This window comes from Scomber scombrus, chromosome 5 (genome assembly GCF_963691925.1).
Source record: "Scomber scombrus chromosome 5, fScoSco1.1, whole genome shotgun sequence".
NCBI classification, from domain to species: domain Eukaryota; kingdom Metazoa; phylum Chordata; class Actinopteri; order Scombriformes; family Scombridae; genus Scomber; species Scomber scombrus.
Window position 1 is genome coordinate 1,058,308 of NC_084974.1, and position 24,394 is coordinate 1,082,701.

Below are 24,394 nucleotides of genomic sequence, written 5' to 3' on the forward strand. Positions count from 1 at the left end.
ACAGATGATAGAAAACGTCGAGACGCTTTTCTTGTTCCCAGTCTAGCAGCTTGTCGGTTGGGAAAAGGTGACGACACACAGCGACAGCAGCTATTCCCACACCAGCGGAGATGGAGGCATTTCAGAGGGCTGAGCCACTGTGGAACTGTGGAAAGGGAGGCCAAGGAGTGTGTGAGGTTCATATTAGCATGCATGTGTGTGTTCATGAGTGTATTAACTAAACAGGGTATCTGCACAATTCTCAACTTCAAATTGAATGACTTTTAACACTCAATACAAATCGTAACAACATTGACTTTTCTTCATTACTATTTATGTTGTCTGCACTACAAATATTTCCTCATGACTCCCTTTTTTATTAGATATGAGTTTACTTCATTTAATGCATTATTCTTATAAAGAGCTTTTCTTTGTAATGTATTAATAATAATTAAGATAATAAAACTATAAATCTAAAAAAAACTCCACAATCAAACTTGCGACTCAAACAAGCAAAGTTCAGCTTATGTGAAAAGATGATGTCAAAGTAAGACTAACCTAAGCCTGGCCTGAGATAATACAACAGGTGTTGGATGATGAACATAAGAGTGGGTCACATCCTCTTTACAAAGGCCTGCTTGTGTAACTTAACTAATAACTAACTACTATAAAATCACTGTTGTTGTTTCCCATCAAACCACAGAGCGCTGCATCTCATTTACAGTCAGCAGAAATATCTGACATTAAACCTGCATTGAGTTACATACACATGTCTGCCTTGTCTGCAGCTCATAAGTAGAATAACACATATAGACATGATGATAGATAGAATGGATATACTGTAGGTGCAGGTTTGTTATTGTTCCTCTGTGAGCAGACTTGCCTCATCAAACTACTCTTTGGACTCTCTCATCTCCTCTTGATAACCGACTATGTTATTTTCATTTATACAGTATGATGTATTATATTTCTATATGTTATTTGAAACCCTAGAGTGTCAAATGTAACAATCATCAACCTTGTTGAAATCTCCAACTGTGACATTGGTACATTATGTTTGGTTTATTGTTTATACTTTAAGAATAAAATGCATTAAATGAGTTAAAACACAGTTATAATCTCTAACTATTTATAACTATTATTTTATTATCCTCATTGTTTTTATATAGATCAAACTGTAATGACCCTACTCCTAAATTAAGACATTTTTTGACAAGATATTTTTAGATCTTGAATTACCAAAAGATATTTGAAGATGTTAGAAGACTTTTTAAGGATCCACAGGGATCTGAAGCTAAATGTGTCAAACTAAGCTTCTCACATAATGACTGAGACTCATGAACAAATAAAAGCTGGACACTATTAAAGGCTGTGTACAAACCACTGCAAGAGCTGAGATTAGCAGCAGTGTAAAGGCTCACTGAATGTATCCAGACAGCAGAGTTCTAACAGTCTACACTTAGAATAGTAGATAGTAGATAAGACCTTAGGTTCTCCACTAGGGGATCAGTACAGGTATTCTTTAGAGTCTGGAAGCCTTTCCCTCTCTTATTTTGAACAAAACTTTTCATCCAAACATTAAGCATCAAGTCTGGATTCCCTGAACCCCCCCCCCCCCCCAACCCCACAGTGTCTGGCCACCAACAAAAAAAACCAAAACAATACCTATTGCAATACAAGTTGATCATTATGTTGGTTTCTATATTTTCCTGTGAGTATTTACTACACACAGGTAGCACAGCACACCTGTAGAGCTTCACACTGTTTAGTGAAGTCATTACTGGTTTAAACACTTGTCTCATATGATTCTATAGTTCAGCTGGATCATACATCTGTAGCTATCTTCACACTTTGTTTAGCAGTGGTGAATCATAACGTTGCCCCTCTGGATGCTTAGGTGGTGATGGGGATTTTCTGGCCTTTTTGTAAAGTTTAAGATGTTTCTACTGATCTGCTGGTGAGGGTGAGGGTGACTATCATCTTCATCTTTGAATCTGGCTCCACACAACACACTGTAACCCTTTATTACAGTACAAGCTGGGGGTGGATACATCACTTTGTCCTTCCTCACAATCACCAGGTTTCCTCCACTATTATAGTACACCTACTCCTCAGTCTCTGACACACATTAGATGTATTAACACACAGTGTGTTGATGCAGCACTGCATCCCCTCTCTAATATAAAGAGTCACCTACAGTCAGACTGCACACTGGCCTGAATCCACACAGTGATCTTATTTGGTAAACCATGCAACTCTAACTCAGACACACATAACAGTGATATCAGTTGGATGTATATAAGAGCACTATTTATCCTAACTTAGCATAAAGACTAGAATCATGGCAGCTGCTATTCAAGCTCCATCAAAAATACAGAAATACCCGTTCCTGTTGTGTCCAATCTTTAGTGTGTATGTGATGTAGAAAGTGTGGCTGTGCATTAAAGAGCCTCCTACCTGATAAAGCTTTTGAAAGCAGCTGATTGAGGGTTAATGCAGAGTGGCACTCGACTACCCTTCTGCTGTTCCAAAATGAACTGATGGATTATCTCTGTGGAGGGAGAAGCAGACAGAGCAGCACACACAGATTAGCACACAAGCTTTTTTCCTCATGTCATACTCATTTTAAAACAAAGTCACAACTAATCTTAAAACCTGTTTTAATGTATTTGTCACATGTATGTGAAGCCTGTCATTGTTACTGTTTTTCAGATTGAGATCCCTGCTGCAAGTTTTATCAAATAATAATGAAACTCTTATTAAATGTGTGATGAGTCTGACTTGAGTCTGCTCTGTCACAGTGAATATTGTCTGAATGATCTTTACTACCACAGTCAGCAGGTCTTTGTGTCCACTGACCTCCAGCTGATCAGTGTAATGAGCTTTAACAAGGATCCTGTGGAGGCTGTGACCACTATATACTATACTATACTATACTATACTATACTATACTATACTATACTATACTACTAGTAGCAATGTGGAGGAATGTTTAACAAACTGATCCCTGTTTTGTTTGTATCCATATTTAAAAGCATTGTTGTTATGAATGAAGAACTGAATCTCATTTTATCTCATTCATTTAATCCAATTGAACATTGTGGGTTTTTTTCTACACGAGACAAAATTTAACCCCACACAGAAAATCTTTGTGTGTTTCACCTTTAACATGTCAGGATCTGCTATGTCCTGCATCAGTAGAGATGTTGAAGCAACAGTTTCATCATATTCTCTCCACAGACTGAAACATCCTGACTGATCGTCAACATCGTCTCATCATTCATTCATCATTCATTCTGATGGACTGAATGTTGGCTTTACTATTAGTTTCCTCACTCTTGTTTCACTTCACTGTGATTTGAATGTACTCTTTTAGATGAGTTTGTTTTCATCACCAAGACTTAGGCGTTGCTGTTGTTTGTGCCATATTTGTCCAGACACACAGTAAACATCTGTAGGTGTTAGTATCACTACTCTTTCTGACCTGTTTTCAATGAACAGTTGTAAAATGTGATATTACATTTGCTAAAGACATCTGTACACTCTAAAAACATACTGTGGTAAGTTATTCAGCTTGATAAAGAGGCTAAATCAGACTTCCAATAATAAGCAGCTCAAAGTTTTTTATTACTGAAACAATCATGACATTTAATCAGACTGACAACTGTTCTTTCTTAAACCTTTTCTTATCAATAGCAATAGCAACCACAGCTTAGATAAACTCACCTTTGACCTGTCTCACAGAGCTCAGGTTCTTCTCAAAGCCATCATCAAACTTGGGGTTAGTGACAGGCTCAAAGTCACTGGTGTAAACACGACCAGAGGATGTGGTGTAGCAGCATTTGCACATGCATGTGTGGTAGCGGAGTCGACCCTCGTCCAGGTAAGGGTGAGCCAGCGCATCCTTTGCTGAGATCCGCTTTGACTGGAGACCACAAAGAGAAGTCAACAGCTTTAATCTCAGGCCCAGAATACATGTATAGTATTACAGCTACTAATAATTGAGTTGGACAGAGGGGCTGACCCTTATATGTTCCTCCTCAGTGTTTTTGGTCTATACCCAAGATTCAACATATAATCTGACAGCTGCAATAAACAGCTGCTAATAAATAAACAGGTATTATTGCCCTGAATGAGTAAATGGTAAATGGACTGTACTCCTAAGTGAACTGCACACATGTATTTGGCAGCTCTGTGGATACCGAGGAGCCTCAGCACTGTCATGTATTCACGTTCCAAATTATAAAAGAAATATCAATTAGATGACAATGGTATCATAGCTCATGCAGGTACATGGTCCATTGTGATATTTATTACCCATCATAAAAGCAATGATAGGCATTAAACAGCAGGTGGAGAATAAGAAGTGAATCTCCGTCTGGCAGTACTGACATCAGCCATGGACTGTAGACTGTCATGTTTCATTTAACTACTTGGCAAATGTAGTGAGCTAAGCTACCAGTTACTCTACATTAAATGAAGCTTCATTACACTGAAGCTTCCCACTAGAGAAATGTAGCAAGCTAAGCTACAATAAAATGACAAAAGTATCTTAACTACATCAAACTTATTTTTTTTAAACATCGAACCGACTTCATTCCTAGTCATTGCTATTTACTGATCAATAAAACTGTAAGACAAACAAAATGTTCAGTTCAATAGTTTATAACATAAACTGTTCTATCTGCTTTTACTGCTACAAAACCATGGCAACAAAAAACATAGTCACATAATGACAACAAACAGGTGGTGTGTATATGCTATTGTGGGGGAAGTACACCTGTGTTTGCATGTATGCTTCATTTAAGGCACATTTGGAGGACAAATTGTAAATAACTCAATAACTTGGTTCAAACCACAGGAGCAAAATAAGAAAGGCGTGGTCCAAACAGTGACAGCCTGGCAAAAAATGACAAGTGACGTCAAACATGAATTTAAGGAAACACATTCAGGTATTTCCCAAAGCTAACGAAAACAACAGAAACATAAACTTGTCCAGATACGGCCATGGTGATTCACGAGATGAACTCTTTTCTCCCCCCTCCTCTGTCATTGTCCCCTGCTGCGTGCTTCCCAGCCCTACGCCCCGCTGCAGCAGAAGGATAGGTACGTGACGTCACATGGAAGAGCATCTGTCACCTAGGTTACTGCTTCAGACCGCAGCAAAAACTCAGTTGCATTTAAGGTTTAGAAATGCCTGGGGAAATGTAGCTTCTGTGGACGCTACTGCATTATTTGATCATTAAAATAGCTTCACTACTGAAAAGCTATTTGATGTAGAAAACAGCAACGTTACGACCACACTACTGAGAAATGTAGTTCAACTAGTAACACCACTACTTGTAACGCTGCTACTGCCCAACACTGGTAATGTTCCCCTCTACAGATGTTGAAAATAGAAATGCTGTGATGGAGTAAGTAAAGCAGTAAAGTCAGACTATACACTGTGTTGGAACTTCAGTAACTCACTGAACGGGTTTCTTTCATTAACAGAACATAATGCTGAACTATATATAATGGAATGACTCACCGGATCAAACACCAGCATCCTGCAGAGGAGGTGGACAGCTTCATGGGTTGCTTGGCTAGACAGTGTGTACAGAACAGGAAGGGATGGCTGCAGACAAAACACACACACACACACACACACACACACACACACACACACACACACACACACACACACACACACACACACACACACACACACACACACACACACACACACACAGACACACACATCAACCATCTTCCTCTGTCTCTTTCAGCTTATCAGACACTTTATATACCTTTATATATTTAGTGTAGACATGTCTACTCAACATGTTCCATTCAAACATCTATCAGGTGTTCCTCCACAGTGTGATACTCAGTGATGTAATCCCATCTACTGGCTGCTGTATATCAGTGGATCCAAATCCATTTCAGCATGAATGAATCCAACAATAATAATAATAATAATAATAATAATACTACAAATAATCAATAAGTATTTTATCTAGACAGTTCTTTCTGAATAATGTAAGGAAAATTATACCGAAAAAGAAAAGGGTGATCTTTGTACACTCACATGAAAATCTTGGTAAGTCACATTTGATGGTAAACTGGATATGTGTTCCAGGCTGTCACTAACACAAGCAAGCACCCAAATAATCCTGTCCTCAGTGCTGTGTCCAAACCATTTGAAGGCTTGAGAGGGCTTAAGTCCCGCCTGACTTTCAGAATAGTTCATGATTCACTGTTTTCCTGTTTGCCTTCACTACTCATTCTGAAACAAACTAGAGCTGCATTATTGTGTTATCTTTGTTTAAATGACGAGAATTTGGAGCGCCCCTCGTAGCTGAGTGGTTACAGCGCGTGTCATATACCCGCAATGTCCCTGGTTCCGGTCTGGCAGGGGACCTTGGTTGCATGTCATACACCTTTTTCTCTCTCCCCTTGTTTACTGACAACGGGAGAGAGAGAAATAAAGGCACAAAAAAGCCCCAAAAAAGAATATAACAGAAAAGCATGGGGTCACTTCAGCTCTGTGGCAAAAACAAACTGCTCACCTGTTTATGAGGTCCTCTGACAATGTGTGCACGAGCGCCTTCACACGCTGTCCTCATCGCCTCCATAGAGGGAGTCCCCAACAGGTCAGTGATTAAATCCAGCTACAATCCAACAAGGCAAACAAACACACACACACACACACACACACACACACACACACACACACACACACACACACACACACACACACACACACACACACACACCACAGACTTGGTAGTAAAGTTTGTTCCTGCATGTCAGGTGTCAGATCACATTTGTGTTGAAGAACAGAGAAACTGACCTCATCTCTGTCAGTGATGCTCGTATAAAACACTGTAACTAGGCAATGGCTTCATAATTGTACAAATAGCTATTGATAAGAAAATGCAGGAGACATAACCACTTGATAAAAGTCAAATATTCAGTGACACAGAGATTCAGGTATAGCTCTAGAAATGAACAATAAAGGCCTCATTTCAGTTTGAAATAAAAGTCTGCTTCTCTCTGCAGGTCAGCTACTTGATAGAAACTTTATATGCTCATACTAAGTGAAGATAAATATTGTTTTATCATATATACAGTACCAGTCAAAAGTCTGGACACATCTTCTCATTCCCTTGAATGAGTTTTGAGTGGTATTATATATGGTTTATTTAGACTAACTTCAGGATGAATACGGTTCTATCTTGTCTCATGTACCTGCTGAATGGGACTCTGGGCTTGGAAGAGAATGCGTCGGCCCAGCAGCTCAGCAAAAATGCAGCCCACAGACCAGATATCGATGGAGTTGGAGTAGTGGCGACTGCCCATCAGGATCTCTGGGGCTCTGTAGTACTGTGTCACCACTTCCTGAGTCATGTGCCGTGACTCGTCCGTTTCCTCCACCCGCGCCAGCCCAAAGTCACAGATCTGGAAGACAGTCATTCAGAGGTTACTGCAACTGTTCTGAACTTGTGTTACCATAAGAAGAAGAAGAACATGATTTAGAGAACCAGAAGGCTGCTGCTGCTGCTGCTGCTGCATCATGCAGCACAGTTTGATTGTGTTTCATTATTAGATTCAATCGGCTTCTCTCAAAATGTGAATGAACCCACTCACTGTTATAACCACACCCTCCACCTCTGTTACTGGACTGTATGCTATTAGACAACCATGTTCTTACTAGATGTCTGTCTGATGGTGTTGTTACTAAATTTAAAGATATAATTAAATCAGTACTGAACTCAATATCATGTCTCAATACAATTACTATTCACCTTATATATGCTTCTGTTAGGAAACATTATTCGGACCGTAATTAATTTTCATTGTTATGCAGACGACACTCAATTATATCTCTCTACTTTTAAAAGTAGGCTTAAAACTTTCCTTTTTGATAAAGCTTATAGTTAGCCAGCTCCTAGTTTATGCTGCTATAGGCTTAGACTGCCGGGGGACTCCTACCTCCATGATGCACTGAGCTCCTCTCTCCTCCTCCTCTCTCTCTCTATCCATCCATCTATATCCATTAACATTCATGTACTATTAATACATTCAATAACCTAAACTTCTTCCTCAGAGTTGTCTGTGCTTTCTCGTCTCACAGGTAATCTGGGCCTGTAGACGTCCGGATGACAGATTCCAGTCCCGGACCTTCTAGTTTCAATGTTGATTGTTTTTTCAACGTGCTTCTCTCTCTTATCCCCCCGCCTTCTAGCCACTGTTGCCACAGTGCTGCTCATTTGGGAATGTTGTTTAAAATTAAACCGGACTTTGTTGTGATTTGGTGCTATATAAATGAAGATTGATTGATTGATTGTTTCCCACACATAGACTACACCTGTATGTACACCCATGTACATTAACGGCTTGTTAAGGAGTTTGCTCCAAGAACCCTGAATCTGTCCTGAAGAACAGCGCGCACACACACACACACACACACACACACACACACACACACACACACACACACACACACACACACACACACACACACACACACACACACACACACACACACACACACACACACACACACACACACACACACACACACACAGCTTATAAAAATGACACCCACCTTAACTAACACTTTACTTTCTCTGACATATGAAGTTGACATGAGCCACAGAGCCTGTTCCACCCACCTTGAGCACACAGTTGCTGTTTACCAGGAGGTTGCCAGGTTTGATGTCTCGGTGTAGAATGCCAGCAGAATGAAGGTACTTAAGTCCTGGTGGTGGTGATGGTTGAGGGTGGAGAGAGACGACAGGATAGAATATTACAGAAGATGTCAGATAGTAACTAATACAGTACTTTGCATATCAAACTGGTGTCTGCTAGCATACACACAGATAAAACCAGTCGTTTGTTTTTAATGTTAATGAACAAGATGATGATGTGAATAAAAGAGACGCTACCTCGTAGAATCTGATAGAGGAAAACTTTGGCGTGGTCTGAGCTCAGAGGCTGTGGTGATACGATGATCTTATGGAGGTCACTTTGCATAAGTTCAGTCACCACATAGCTGACCAATGAGAGGTTAAGGCAAAAATAAAAACATATCCATGAGCACAAAGATCACATTTCTCTGAGTAGACAGTGCTGAAATGAAGACCTGACTCTGTGCATTTCCCTTCTCTCATTAGCTTTTCTTTGTCACCCTGCCTGCAGAGGGACCTGCTGCAGCTGGAACACCACATGTTTATTAGCAGCTTCTCACAGGAACACAAAGCATCATGGGAGCATGCTCTGATCATGGCGGTGTGCACATGCATCCAGTCAGAACATGACATTCATACTTTTGTTCATCTTTGGCTACACCTGGTTAACACCATGTGATGTATATAGCTTTTAGCTTTTAGCTGCTGTCATCACCATATTTCCACCTTTGGTAGGAGAAGTACCACCACTGCTGCTTTTATACCATAACATAAGAACATTACTGTAGATTTATAGCATGCAGTTCTTGGAATCATTTATTTCAAATATCTTTGTCTTCTTGATCTTTCAGTTGGATGTTTGAGCTTCACTGTGCAGAATGATGGAAGTGCTCAGTTTACATTCAGCTCCTGAAGGTGGAATGTTTCTCTGTGCTCATTGAACATCTCAGTGTAAGAGCTGTGACATCACAACTCATTCACTCACAACTGCAGTCCAGCATGCAGGTTACACAAGTGCACATACACTGAGAATGGAAAGATATGATGAGGACATAATATGAAGCAGCTCCATTATTTTATTTAGAGCCCAACCGATATATCGGTCAACCGATATTATCAGCTGATATTGGCCTATCACAGATATATATCGATATCAGTGTTTGTGTACCATTCGATATGTGCTGATATATTTTTAAATATATATAGGGCGCATTTTATGTATATTTAATCCTTTTTCCTAATTAAAGTTTAATATATAAGAATTTGTCTCCAAATGAATCCCCCAGCCCACATTGTCCCATGCATCCTGGTTCTGCTCTTTATTGACTGAATTCTGGGGTAAGATGTGTGACTGGTGTTCTAAAAGCCTACAAGAGAACTTTTCAACCGGAGGCAGAGCTTGCCATCTTCGGTTGCTCTCAGGCTACAGCGGGCCTGCCTGCGGCTGTGCGACGGTCTTTGACGCTGGGAATGACTTATCCTGATGTACTGGAAGTCCACTTCTTCCCCCTCCTTTAAGACACGGCTGGCCGATATGACCTCAGTCATAAAGATGGAAAGGCTCAGGTTTACAAGGATTGATTCGGTGGGAAGGTTCTTGGCCACTTGGGATCCATTTCTCACCTACTTGGATGTGATCAGGGCAGGGTGAAAGCCTGGCCTGGTCACTCAACTCCATGACCTGTTGGGACCTGTTGGGACCTGTTGAGAGCCCTGGTTAGCACCCTGTATTATGTACGTCTGGTAGCTTTATTCAATCTTTCGTCTCATATACTGTGTATTCCATTTAAGCTGGTCATTTCTCCTTCTTTTTTTTTAGGATATATGTTGTTGTTTTTTTCATACATGTCTGAGCCTGGTTATTATTGTTGGGTTTGTATGTATGGTTTTTTTCTAAAATCTGAAAACATAAATAAAATATATATATAAAAAATAAAAAAAAGTTGAATATATAAATATTAAACTCCCAGTGAAGTGTACTGTTCAGTGCACTGATGTTATTTCATAAAATGATATTGGTAAAATATCATGCCTTTGTCAGCTATAAAGACATTTAGAAGCAGCAGCCCACTATTCAAACTTCTAGACTTGATCAACCGGCTGTTTTTGGACAACTATGCAGCTGTTCATCAAAAACTGTTCAACAGCAGTTTAAATATCACTATTATTTCTGAAGATGATTGACTGGCAATATCATGTAGAGTTTAATGTCAAATTTGAGCTTAACTAGTCATTTCTGCTTAGCTGGAAGTTGTTCTTTCTCCAAATGACTAGTTTGAAAACACAATAACAAGCAGCACACTGTGTGTAAAGATGGGTTTGATTACATGTGGTACAAACATGTCATGTTTTATACTGTACAGACAAACAACATAAGCCTGGAGTTTCTTTCATAAAAAAATGATGAGCCATTTAAACTGCGATCACAATACTCCTCAAATGGTGAAATTCACTCATAGCTCCTGCTGTTTGAAGTCCCTGAATCCAAAGACTGTAAGAGTTGTGGTAGTGTTCCTGAGAAAGCTGCAGGGACCAACACAGCTTGTTGTGTTCTGTTGTGATTCAGGGCCACAGGGGTCTGGCAGCTGTTCAGTCTATTCATTAGAGTAATAGAGAAGGCTGTAAAAACCTAAACTTTGCTTCAGCTGAAAGACTTGAAGTCTCTGTAAATCAACAAGCACAAACCAGGGCTGTTTCATGTCCTGTCTGCAGTTGATTTATTTGGGACACGAGTGTGAGTGCACTACTGAAGAGCTCATCTCTGACTGTAAAGCTTTCACCTGCACATACTACACATGATCCTTGTACAACAGTGGTGCACCAGGGTGCTTCAGTCACTGTGTGAATAATATAGCAAGCCCAATAAAACTAATTGGAGGACAATATTTCAAAAGGGCCCTAATGGCCTGAGAGTCCAGAGTCAGCTTTAAGTAGAAACCACCATGCAAAGGCTTCCTGACAGGAGCTAAGAAATGTGTCCTCATCATCCTCACTGACTAGCAGAGCTCTAAACACTGGAAAACTGACAATATTAATATCTACTAAATATTTCAGACTGATGACCTGATGAATAATGTAAATATCAGGATCACCATGAGTCCTGCACTACTAGTAGATCTCATGTCTGTGATCTATTGGAATCTCATTTTGGTTTGATTAGTACACTTTTATAGAAACTGACATTTCTGCCTGTATCAAATACAATAAAAGGTCAATGAAATGTAGTCTGTGATGTTCACAACTTTGAAGAATGATATTTAAAAAAACTTCACAGCAGAAAATAGTGTAGTTCCAGCAGTAAATGTAGAAGGGAAGCATGTTAACAGCATTAACAGGGATGTTTAAACATTCAACAGCAACATATTTTCCTAGAAAACAGTGGAAACATCCTCTGGGGCTAACCCTAACCCTCAAAGCCTTAGCAGGTACAAAACCTAACAACTCTCTGCACATATAAACACCAGGAGTGGAAAGTGAAAGTGTTTGACACAGTTCAGTTAAGCCTTCTGCATCTTTCAAGCTCACAAGTTGCATGTAAGCAGAAGCAGAGGTGCTTTAAAGTAAGCAGTTATGAGCCTTTAGAGTGTGATCTGTATCTCATTTTAGATATGTGTTCATGAATGTTAGTAACTTTGGTATTAACTTAGGAGAAAGTCTTTCCTGTGTGTAGTTCTATGTGTGCCTGTCAGCTGTGTGTGTGTGTGTGTGTGTGTGTGTGTGTGTGTGTGTGTGTGTGTGTGTGTGTGTGTGTGTGTGTGTGTGTGTGTGTGTGTGTGTGTGTGTGTGTGTGTGTGTGTGTGTGTGTGTGTGTGTGTGTGTGTGTGTGTGGTTGGACCAAGCTCAAAAGCTCAACTCCTAAAGGAGGATCTCATCAGGAGAAGAAGGATTTTACACAAATCACTTTCAGTTGGCAGGCTGTGTGGTAGACTGTGGTCTTTTTATAGTCCTGCATCAAAATGACCAAAAAAAATATTCAAATGAATATTCAAAAGATTTCAGTGAAACTAAAACCCTTCTTTTTATAGCAGTTCACTGGCTCTATCTAACACTGTAGTTGGAGGGAGTCATATCTACTTCTTTACATCACTGATATGTTACATTTCAGAACAATTAAATAAGTCATGAACACAAAAAACACTCAGTTCAGATGTGCCAACTGTAGCTGAGAAGGATACATTTCTTCAAAGTAGTCGATGTGTGGAGGTTGTAGTATGTCCAGAGCAGAGAGCACCTGAGCAGAGAGGTAAAGCACAGTTGACAGAAGCCTCACATGGTATCAAAGACAAACTGTGGTATTTTTCACCCTATTTTCCCATCGTTTTGTGTCTAAGTGACTAATGAAGACAACAATTTTAAAAAATGAGTCCATTACTGAGTGAGAGTGCTGCTGCCAGCAGCCATGAAACAGACTGTAAAGTAATCCTTTGGTGCAATTCCACCTGGTCAATGTACGTCCACTAACAGTGTCACATTGTTATTCTAAGTGTCTGATAATATTATAAAGAATCACACAGAGAAATCAAATGTTCTTCTTTACTTTTCACTTCATTCTGTGTCTTTAGACACAAAACGATGGGAAAATAGGGTCCAGAGTGAAAAATACAGAAGCTTCCCTTTAACATGGGATCAGTATCTATATGCTGTCTGAATGATGGTGTCTGATCCTGGGGGCTTTGCTGTTACATCTGCTATTAATAAGCAATCTTCATTTCTCCATTTTCCCCCAACTGTGATCCAATCTCTGGAAAACTTGTAAGCTAACACTGACTGCGTCAACAAACACAGGCTGTGTTCAGAATCACTGCCTCCAGTCTACACACAGTCACACACTGACAATGAATGTTACAGTGAAGGAGACATCTCTAAACTCCATATTGGCATACAGAGACTTTGGCATTCGAATGAGTAGACAACATTTTAGAGAGTAGAGTCATTTTATACACCTTTAAATAAGTGTGGAATAAAAGGATGGAGGGTAGATGTAGTGCATCAGGTAACAAACTGGAAGTGATTCTGACACTCTCCACAGAAGGCTATCACATGCAAGGAGAGGGTCATGTGACTAAAGCAGACAGCTGTAGTAGGCCTACTGATGCTAACTAGGCTAACATTACTCCAAGAAGATATTCATAGCTTGCTAACACTGGTAACAGGCAGCTTGAGATAGAGTCAGGTGACCTTTCAACCTGTGTAGACTGTCCAGCTGTCATTTACACCTGGCTGAGATCCAGACTCTGTACAGACCCGCTCTGACTCATCCGATCACAATACAGCCTGCATGATGACACATATCAGTGTTACTGTGCACTTACATTCTCATGTTTGAAGAAGCAGAGCATCTTCAGCTCTCTGAACACTCTCTTACAGGAAACAAGGTTTTGGAAGACATTGGGCATCTTTTTGAGGGCAACCCGCTTTCCATCTCTTGGGTCTGTCACTGACCTGAGGGAAGAGGACAAACACAACGTGTTTAAAACTCAACATCTAACTATGTTAATTCAGTGCAGTGCAGGGACCCATGTTCTGGTCAGGATGATCACAGTCCCACAACATCTGAACTCTTTCAAACAGATGATGAGACTTCATGTGTGGAAGTGGAATAGTTTAGTCAGAAATGAGAGAGTGATGATTATTCTCCTTGGAGCAGCTTCTGACTGATTAAGCGCAGTGAGGCAGAGATCAGAGTCTCATGAGGTGAAGGTAAGAGCATTCCAACTCTACACACTGCAGCAACCTTCAGTAAACCTTCTCAAATAGGATCAATCAAGACAAACAGATGGCAGAGGACTAAGAGCTGAGGCTTCACCAACACTGTGCTTCACTTTAACTGAGTAACAACCACAGTGCCACACAATGAAAACACTGCTTTAAAATGACTGGAAACTCTCAAATAATGTCCAAGCCCCTTTTTTTCACCTTAACTGGACAGAAAAGCAACTATTAGACTCTTTGCTGCTGATGTTTGACAGGTATATCTCATGTTAGTACATCAGTGAGAGGCATCCCTGCATTTCAATCTGATGTTATTTGCTGTGAATGCAAACTCAGCACATTCCTCCATGTGTGCATGTTGTCTTGATTCATTTAGACTAATGTTCATGTCACACTCAGCCCTCACCACCACATATATACTGGTTTTATTCACTGTGTCTGTTTCACTTCCACTGTGCTGTCTTTTGGAATGACTCGTCAGCTACTTTCAGTGAAATCAAACATGTCCTACTCATGTACTTCAAGTGGCTCAGAGGTTATAATCCATCCTGCTCCTGAAAGGCTTTTAATGTGAAATAGCAACAGGAAATGTAGGAAATGGTGTTTAACTATTAAAACTAGAAAAGGTACAAGAGATTGGAAGTAATAGATGACTTAGAGCAGCAGAGTGGTGTGTATCACCTGGTCCAGTGTTTGTGAGCAGTCGGTTAGTGACTGCTGCTGAGAGCTGATATATAGAAACACTTTGGCCCTCTATTGTTTCAAGTCAGATTCAGCAGATTATGAATGCCACCTGTAGGAGCGTGTTAGTGAGATTTGATCATTAGCATTTCAACACCCCCAAAGTGCCACACAAGGTGTATCAATCCCCCTCTATTAGTGTAAGTTTAACTCACTTTAAATGTCATGTACGAGTTGAAAGAAGAACTTGTCCTGCTGTCAGATACAGTAGCAGCAGACTACTTTATTAGTGTCAGTTGTGGTATAACAGGAGCCAAAGAACTGAGAAAGTACAAGTCCAGCTGTCAACAGTGTGTCCTGTGTGACAGAAATATACAACAGGGAGTGGTTTGACATGAAGTTACAGTCGAAGCCAAAATTGCTAAAATTGCAGGTAAGTTGCAGTAAAACATTCCATGATTAGATGTAGGTGACAGTCCTGGAGATGGATGACAGAATACATTCTACTACAGCTCATGTTACACTGTCAGGTGCAACTGAGGATTTTGTCCTGGACACAGAACTGCACAAACACCGGTTTTCAGTTAGTGGACTGTATAGGTTGTCATGGTGCATATCACACCGAGCATGATGTCCAGTGATAGTGTATTACTGTCACAACTCATCTTTGTGGCTGATAAAGTTTTCTGGGCTTCCCTCGGATGCTGAGAGCTTGAACAGAAATACTGACAGATGCCTGTGATAACTAGTTTATACAAAAGAGGACAAATGTATCTGTACTGAAAGGATGAACTTGTCCTTACATGAGAAGATATGTCTGATGATGATCCATAGGTTTATTATTGTCAACAAATCCCATGTGCACCTGAACTGAAGGAAAACATACATAGTTTCATTGTGTTAGCTGCTCAGTAACTTCTTGAAACAGCTGCTCACTGTAGCTTATATCAAACAGGACTAAATAGTGTATTTGTTTGGGACCATTTTCAGCAGTGGATTAAACGTCATTTGGTGCTCTAATGAGTTTCTCTGGCAGCAGGACTGTGTGTGTGTGTGTGTGTGTGTGTGTGTGATTGAGTTATAATAAACTACAGTGTGTGTGTGTTCATGGTAATGAAGGAACATGTCACCCACTGTAGTGGTGTGGCTGATTCATGTGTTTTAATAACTTTTGGACAGCAATGGAGGTCTGCAGCACAGGGGAATTAGGAATAATAATATATCAGGCAGTGACACACACACACACACACACACACACACACACACACACACACACACACACACACACACACACACACACACACACACACACACACACACACACACACACACACACACACACACACACACACACACACACACACACACACACACACACACACTTAGTAGATCAATTCATTGTTGATTTGAGTCTACACATGGAATTTGTTGATAGGAAGAAAATAATTAATAATTATAATTATTAATTTCAAACTAAAACAACATGTGAACAGTACTCTTCCCTATTAATATCTACTTGCCATTTAAACATTTATGTAACTGACTGCTAGTCTAAAAAAAGAGCAAGATAAACACAGAAAAAAAGAGTGAGTAAAAGAGAGAGAGAGAGAGCGAGAAAGAGAGAAAGAAAGTAGGTGGGTAAGTCAAAGCAAGCAGCATGTGAGACAGAAAATAACAGAAACTTTACCTGCTCTTATTTGATGTAAAATGTAAAAAGGTAAATGTATTTATACCAGTAGATTTCTCAGGTTTATCTGTGAGGTGAACAATGACAAACAGACATGCATGTTTCAACTGATGCTGTAATTGTGATATTAGAAGGATCATTTTTACATTATTATTCTCATCTTCACTGAAAAACCTGAAATGATGAAGGTGTGATTTTGACAGGAAGCTATAACAAACACAGATGTTTTCTTCAGTCTGTAGAATGTGATGTATAGGCCAGGACATCTCTGCAGCACCACAATATTTGACATAAAATGGTATTTAACAAATATTACACCTCCTGCGATTTGAGACTGCAGTAGGTCAGTAGTAGATTCCAATAAAATGAACAATAACTGTTGAGCCCTAACGACAACCAGTGATTAACCTGTGACACTAGCCTCATGTAAATGAGTCAAAAACAGGTACACTGCATGGTGCACAAGTAAAAAAACATGTACTGTGCACATGTACAGTAGGTGCTGTGTTGAGTTTTGACCATCATTTATACTACTACACAGTACCTGCCACTGGTCTACAGGCTGGAACACACTCACAAAAGGCAGTGAAGAAGACAACTGGAGGCTGGTAAACATGGATGTAAATAATGCAGGACTCAAACTACTCACTAAATCTGATTTGCTAAGGTTTTATGAAGAAGGTAATGCATTGGGTTTGTTAGACATAAAACATACACACAGTGGCTTTACATGAGAACAGTGAATAGAAACAGAAACTGCTGCAATGGCCCTTTAAGATCCACTCACGTGCACGAGCCTGTGGATGACATGATGAACATTCATGCACTGATCCACATCATTGGTGGCAGTATCATGCAATGAAACAGCACAGTGCCAACAAAAGGCAGAGAAGGGAGCCTGCTAGCCAGTAAATATGGATGTAAAACATTCATGTATTTTTAAGAACTGTGACACCATAAAAAGCTGCTCACTCAGCACATGCATACTTATTATACCTTGTTTGCAGTTTAAAGTTTAAAGATGTCTCTTTATAATGGTGCTCTATGGGGAAAATACCTCCAGGGCTGTAATGGACTTTGGGTGCAGTACCACATCTGACCACAGGGGCAAACTGGTATACCCAGTCTGACTTAATGTAAATCACATATATTATTATATATAGTGTTTTGATGAATAACAGTAAATGTCATCTGTTCACAGTAAAACTCCACAGCCTCTTCATTCCTTTCCTCTCTATTATTTCCATCATTGTTTACTTCACTTCATGCCTTCTTTCTTTGTTTCCCTCCTTTTTTCTTTTGTATTATTTTCCTAATCTTTCTGCCAAATGTCCCTGATTTCCTTGGCAACATGGGTGCTCCTTGCAGCAATATTCACCCACATGATGCCTACAATACATGCACAGCTTCTTTATATAAAAGACACCATGTTATTGTGATAGACACGGTCTAAATCATCTGGAACTCATTACACATCTGCTGCTCAATAACTACTGCTCATATTGTGAGTTGCCATACTGTAGATACATTATGACAACAGCCATTCAGAGGATCACATTAAAATGTGTCAACAGCATGAGTGCTGACCAATCAGCTCACTGGAAACAGAGTCATCGTTCTACAGGCTACTGACAGGGACAAAAGCAGCACACTGTGTGTTTAAGTGAAGTAATAAAGAGCAGCGTCTGACACTTCAGACAATCACTGGGTCAGTCATGGTAGCTACTGTAAAAAACGGTGTATAAGAAGTGGGGTGGGTCTTATACACCAGTGTGTCATATTCACAAGAAAAATACAGAGAAAGGTTGGATCTGGATATGATCACATAACTATAACTTTAAACATAATGATGTGAGAGGCTACATTTATGAACTATAACATCCTATAAACAAAGGTGTCAAGCACGCAACTAAAGTTACTGTGTTCTTTTAAAAGGTTTAATTGAAACTCAGCCTAACCTGAACACAGTCTGAGTTAATATACTGGTCCAGTTCAGTTAAACAAATCATTACCTGATGTTGGGCCTCAGGCGTCAGCATCATTGCTCTTTTGCCCCCCTGTTTTCCTCCCCCCAGGGGGAAAAATCAACCCAAATCCTAACCCAGGTAACCCCTTTGGATTCTCGTCCCTCATTGGCTGAGAGACACAATCTTCACTCTGGCGCAGGCAGGGCACAACTTTGTCCTCCCGAACCGCCAATGGCCAAGAGAAGACGACAACGCATGTGTGCTTTTCTTTTTTCCCCCCTTTCTTTTAGAAGCTTCTTCCAGCTCGCTGGCCGAGAGGGAAAATTCTGCGTTGCCCCTAAACACATCATTTAAACCAGGGGTTCTCAAACTTAATGGGGTCGGGGACCCCTAATGGCGCAAAATATTTTGCAAGGACCCCCTCTTAATCACAACACAAATTTAGGCTTACAACTTACATCATATAGGCTTAATATCTGTTCCGGCAAATACATTGGAACATTTTATTACCAGAACATGTTATGTTGATACCTCAATAGTTTCAAACAGAATCATTTCATTGCATTTTGGCCTAACTTGACCTGTAGCAAACTGTTTCAAAGACCCCCTGGCAATGGCCTGGGGACCCCCGGGGGTCCCCGGACCCGACTTTGAGAACCACTGATTTAAACAGACCCGAGGGCTGTGATCACAGACGCAGCTTTCAACTGACCTGCAGACGGAAGAGATAAGTTACAAAACCAAGTGACAACATCTCTCCATGTCGTGGACCGCCGGATAACTTCTAAGCCCCGGCCATCCACCTTTTCGTCGACGGCTGATCTTTCTGCCATAGAGCCCGAAATCAGCACCGCTTCAGCCGAGGATCAGGACAGCATCGGACCTTTTCCGTAACTGCTTTGAACGCCACACAGCTCACATCAAATCTACGTTGGTAGATCAACGAGTAGTAAGAGGTTATCCGTCTGGGCAGAGCTAAATTGTGTGTTGTAATGCTAGTTAGCATTTTATATCACTGCTGCATAAACTTGTGTTCTGAGCCCGTCATGTGCCTGTTTGACTCTGAAGAGTCTTATGTTTGTACCAACGTGTCTCACATGTGATGTTAGACTTGTTTACACACAGCTGTTTACTGTTTGTTAGTATAGTGGTAGAACAATGTATAACTATACATTGATTAACTTGTTAATTGAGTTAATTAATAAATAGTTTAAGTGTTTTGTGATCATTGTGTATGTGTTATTATGATAAGTGGCTGAGTTTGAACTCTACTCCTTCACTTTTCTCACTTTTCTGGTAGATTGAAGCTAATTTAACTGTTTAACTGGTTATTGTTCCCAGTTTCCGGGTGGTGCCCCAAATTAATAATTAGTATTGATTCATATTTCATTTCTTATTAATAATTAATTATGATAATTATTAGTCATTATTAATAAGCAAACTCCCTTCTACCCAACATTTTTTTGAGGGTGTCCCATAGTGAGGCTAACCCTACAGACCATTAACCATTAACCTGACACACTGTTTGATTGTGTTTCAAATAAAAGTTAATTGAGAAAGTTTTGGAGTATAAACATATGTGTTTATAAATGAATAACTACTGGTGCATTCAAATACACCAGTCTTTAATAGAAAAGTGTTTTTCCCCCAAAATAGACTGTGTCTTATACAGCGACATTTACAGTACATCCTTATGTCAACACTGGTGTTTTAAACAGTGTCTAACAGGCTGGTGAATGCTGATCACTAGATCGGTTCAGTAGAGATACTTCTACACTCTGACTCCTTCACTGCAGCCCAGGATAACAGGAGCTAACATGAGTGTAAATTATGATAATAATAATTTGATTAAAAAGAAGAAAAAAATCAACACTGTGAATAAGCTGAGTGAATTATAAATGCAACATGTCATCACACAGACCTCATCACACTGTCTGCTCCTCTGTTCTGACAGCAGAGGAAGCTGTCAATGTTTCTATAACCTTTACTATGTTCATTCATCAGTAGAATATTAATACACCAAATCATTACTTTACAACACACTAAGGGTGGGGGAAAAAATCCATGCTTATGGCTTGATCCCACTGGATGAGAGTTTGGCAGCCACCAGAGCTGATCACTGCCACTCTAGTCAGCGATGTGATCCCATGTGTGTTTCACAAGCGTTTCAGCGGCTCTCCGCTCTGCTCTGCTGCGCTAAACATACGCGCCAAGTCTATTTTCAACAGAAGTTGCGTCAAGCTCCACAGAGCAGATCGAGCTGGACAGGAAGTCGGACACAGAAACAGGATAGAGCAACGACATAGCCTACTGACCCATAGTACACGCTCAAAAAATCAAGCAAAATGACCAGATAAAGTAAATCTGAGCAAGTCAACAAAAAAGGGCCTTTTACTTAGTAATGCAGTAATTATGCTAGCCTAAAGACACACACACACACACACACACACACACACACACACACACACACACACACACACACACACACACACACACACACACACACACACTTAACTTGTGTTTAACACAATTAACCAAGTCTGTCTCACCTCAACAACCCTGCACCTGCTCATGTTGGACAGTGATGACTTTCCTCAGAGCCAGCAGCAGACAGACATGATGTTAATAACAACACAGTGGAGCAGTCCACTCTCCCTCAGTTTGTTGTTTATTTGTATGTTAGATGTTTTCTAAACTAAAATGTGTTATTCAAGATCCTTTAAGGAATAGATGCAGCAACCACTTACAGTACTTTTAAATCACAATGTAACAATGGTAGAGGCTTAGCGGTCAATGACTATCTGCTGATGGTATCAGCCCAACCTTAACGCAATACCATTTTTTCCTTCCTGATACCTGAACTTACATCAGCCAATACCAAGCACTGATACCACTTCAAAAATGAATAAATAAATAAATAAAATGACATCTTTATACTACTAATCCAGTATGATTGTAATATGATTGGCAGTTTTTGCGTGATGTCTTCAAATGCTTTACATGATAGCTGGAGCTGAAGCTGGCAACACTACTGTCACCCCTCCAAACTAAAGCATTGCATACTGTACACGTTGCATTTTTACTGGTGGGACTTCCCAGTGTCAAATATTACCAAAACACTAACATGTTGCTAACAGGTAACATTACACAGTTTACCGGAGATCAAGTCTTCTTCACAGCTGTGTAGGCTTTGGAGCAGTGAAGAAGAACTGATTTACGGGAAAAGTGGCATTTTATCCAGGTGTGAAACTACTCAGTTTATTCATTAATGACATGGTATTGGATCAGTGCATGAAGTTGCATACTCAACACTACCCAATCCAGCATTTTAAGTAGTATCTCAGCTGTTTCTGATACTGGTATTAGTGTTGAAAAAAACTCTAATGTCAGGCTCAGTGAGGCCTGGTAGCACAAAGAGAGCCGGTTCAACTAAGTTCAACTTTCTTCATGATCCAGATCCAGATCCACACACACACACACAGTTAAATGTTAACAAGATACAAAGCCACATTATTTTGGTGTATATTGTAAAGAGAGGTCGCTACACTACATAGCATTAATCTGTTCTACTGGGTTATGCATGCAGTAACTTCAAAGCAGTGTTTCTGGATGTTTGATCCCGTTTACTTCATGTACATTAGATTACAGTCGACCATGGTCAACAGCATGCTGTAGTGTCAGTACAATGCTAGCTGCATATTTAGGTTGTTGGTCATGTTTTGTATGGGTTTCCATTCAAGCTGCTAAAGTATTCAAATTAAAAGTCAGAGTAAACATCACGAGAGCTTGTTGTCAACTGATCTACTCTGAGCAGTAACAACAATAATGTACAATAACAAAGACTGTGGTCACTTTTAAAAGTTGAGTTTCATATATTATTAATAAAACTATTGAATGTTTTGGAGGTAGGCATAACACATTTAAAAGCCAGTGACATGTAAGATACGAGAACATCAAACTTCCAGTAAAGCGGGTCAACAAGCGGAGAGCGGACCACTTACCAGACAACACCAAACGCTCCATAGCCGATGGGCCTGTCAGGCTCAATGTCCAGCTGCTGTGGTAGGTGGTGCGTGTGTTGCTGCTGATGCTGCTGCTGCTGCTGGTGGTGGTGGTGGTGGTGGTGGTGAGCTTTGACAGCAGCAGCTTGAACCTGGGCTGGAGCCGCAGCCGCCGCCGGCCCGGGGGCCTGTCCGGGGGCAGGAGAGGGGAAATAGGGCTGCTGCTGGCCGGGGTTGAGCATCACAGCCGCAGCTGCAGCAGTGGAGGTGTGTTGCTGCACAGAGTGCACGGCGGCGGCGGAGCCCGGGTGCTGCAAGTGATGCTGGCCCGCGTGGTGGTGGTGGTGCATGTGGGGAGGAGGAAGGTGCTGGAGCTGGTGGTGGTGATGCGGATGATGGGCAGCCACTGCCGAGGAGCCACCGTTATAAGCAGCCATCATTTTTGTAGCATTTGAAGCCGTTGTGCCACAAAGAGCCATTCAACGGTGCTAAAATGCCTCCTTTCAGAACCTTCTTCTAAAAGTGATAATGGCTACCAGGCTGCAACACTGCGAGTAATGAAACTTATAGAAAACATAGAGAAAACAGATTTGGGGTTTAAATGATCCAACATCTGTTACTGCAAATCTATGGGGAGAGAAAGCATTCTGGCTTGCCTCTTGTCATAATGCCAACAAGGATCTGACCCACTTCCTCTAAATTAATTTTCTTGCTTGCACACCATTAGGTTACTGTAGCCCGGGGCTGATAACGGAAATCATATCATGAGCATGTACAGCAATGACTGCCCAAGTCTAACAATCTGTGCAGCCCTAACAGTGCCACTACTAACAATGACAAATCAAAATATAGAACAGAAAATAACCCGCACCCCCCTCAATAAATTAAAAAGTCGGTGGCCCTAAATGTCCCTCATGATAGAGGTGCGCCCCCCCCCTCCCTCCTGGTGAAACTCAGCTTCCCCGTCTTGATAGAACAGCGTGATCTAAAGCATGTCACATGGGAAGCAGAGCATTCATCTTTTAAAAGTGTCCAAGTTTTCCACACGTTCCTGTCCAGCGCCGATGCTGTTCCCACCACCGGGGCTCCACACGGCTTGGAAATCGCATTTATTATTCCAAACTGAATCCTCCTTCAGAGGTGCACGCAGGCCAAGTCGCTACTCCGTAAACAGGGGTAATCTCCGAGCCGTAATTAACGCTGCTGATCCGGTGCAGAGGAGGTGTATCCTAGCCCAGGCCACAATACAACAGCGGGCCCAGGCCTCGGCCGTCCACTTCAATCACATATTACACAGATCCAAGCAGCGGCGCCTGCACACACACCACCATCAGTTTGACAGCGAGACGAAGCTTCGACCATGACTCAAAAAATGAGAAGAGAAATTCTCGCAGAAGGCTGGCAGCCAACTTCTTTCACCCATCGACAGCCTTTGCCTTCAGTATGTTTCACAGTGTCCTCCTGCGGTTCATAAGTACACATCCAGGACAACTAGTAACAATGCAGAGAGAAAAGTTCAATCCTTTAAATGCGGGTTGAATTGTCCTGGAAGAAGACAGTAGAAATTGAACCTGACAGCTTGGAGCTAGCTAATGGGTGTCCATGTCTCCCAATCAAAACAATGGTCGTTCCTTGCTGCCGTGTCCGCCTCGGTGAGCCCCGCTGTCCGCTCAGGAAGAGGAAGCCACCCGG

The 24,394-nt window shown here is 40.9% G+C and overlaps 1 protein-coding gene across 1 annotated transcript; it reads right to left on the reverse strand.

Moving 5' to 3' along the window:
* Window positions 1–24,394, reverse strand: nlk2 (nemo-like kinase, type 2). The gene is made up of 11 exons (XM_062418465.1): window positions 22,703–24,394; window positions 13,967–14,096; window positions 12,830–12,885; window positions 8,913–9,019; window positions 8,640–8,725; window positions 7,213–7,422; window positions 6,531–6,632; window positions 5,510–5,596; window positions 3,706–3,904; window positions 2,437–2,530; window positions 1–145 (listed from the first exon to the last, which is right to left on the reverse strand). The coding sequence occupies exons 1-11, from the start codon at window positions 23,179–23,181 to the stop codon at window positions 91–93; spliced, it is 1,605 nt and encodes a 534-aa protein (XP_062274449.1). The 5' UTR covers window positions 23,182–24,394; the 3' UTR covers window positions 1–90.

Bases quoted from the DNA above. Each gene is read 5' to 3' on its own strand.
- nlk2 (XM_062418465.1), bottom strand. From the start codon at position 23,181: ATGGCTCTTTGTGGCACAACGGCTTCAAATGCTACAAAAATGATGGCT. The intron at 5,597-6,530 runs GTGAGCAGTTTG...TTTTGTCTGCAG, and splicing joins TCAGAGGACCTCATAAACAG to CCATCCCTTCCTGTTCTGTA. The intron at 146-2,436 runs GTAGGAGGCTCT...CCCTTTCCACAG, and splicing joins GCTTTCAAAAGCTTTATCAG to TTCCACAGTGGCTCAGCCCT.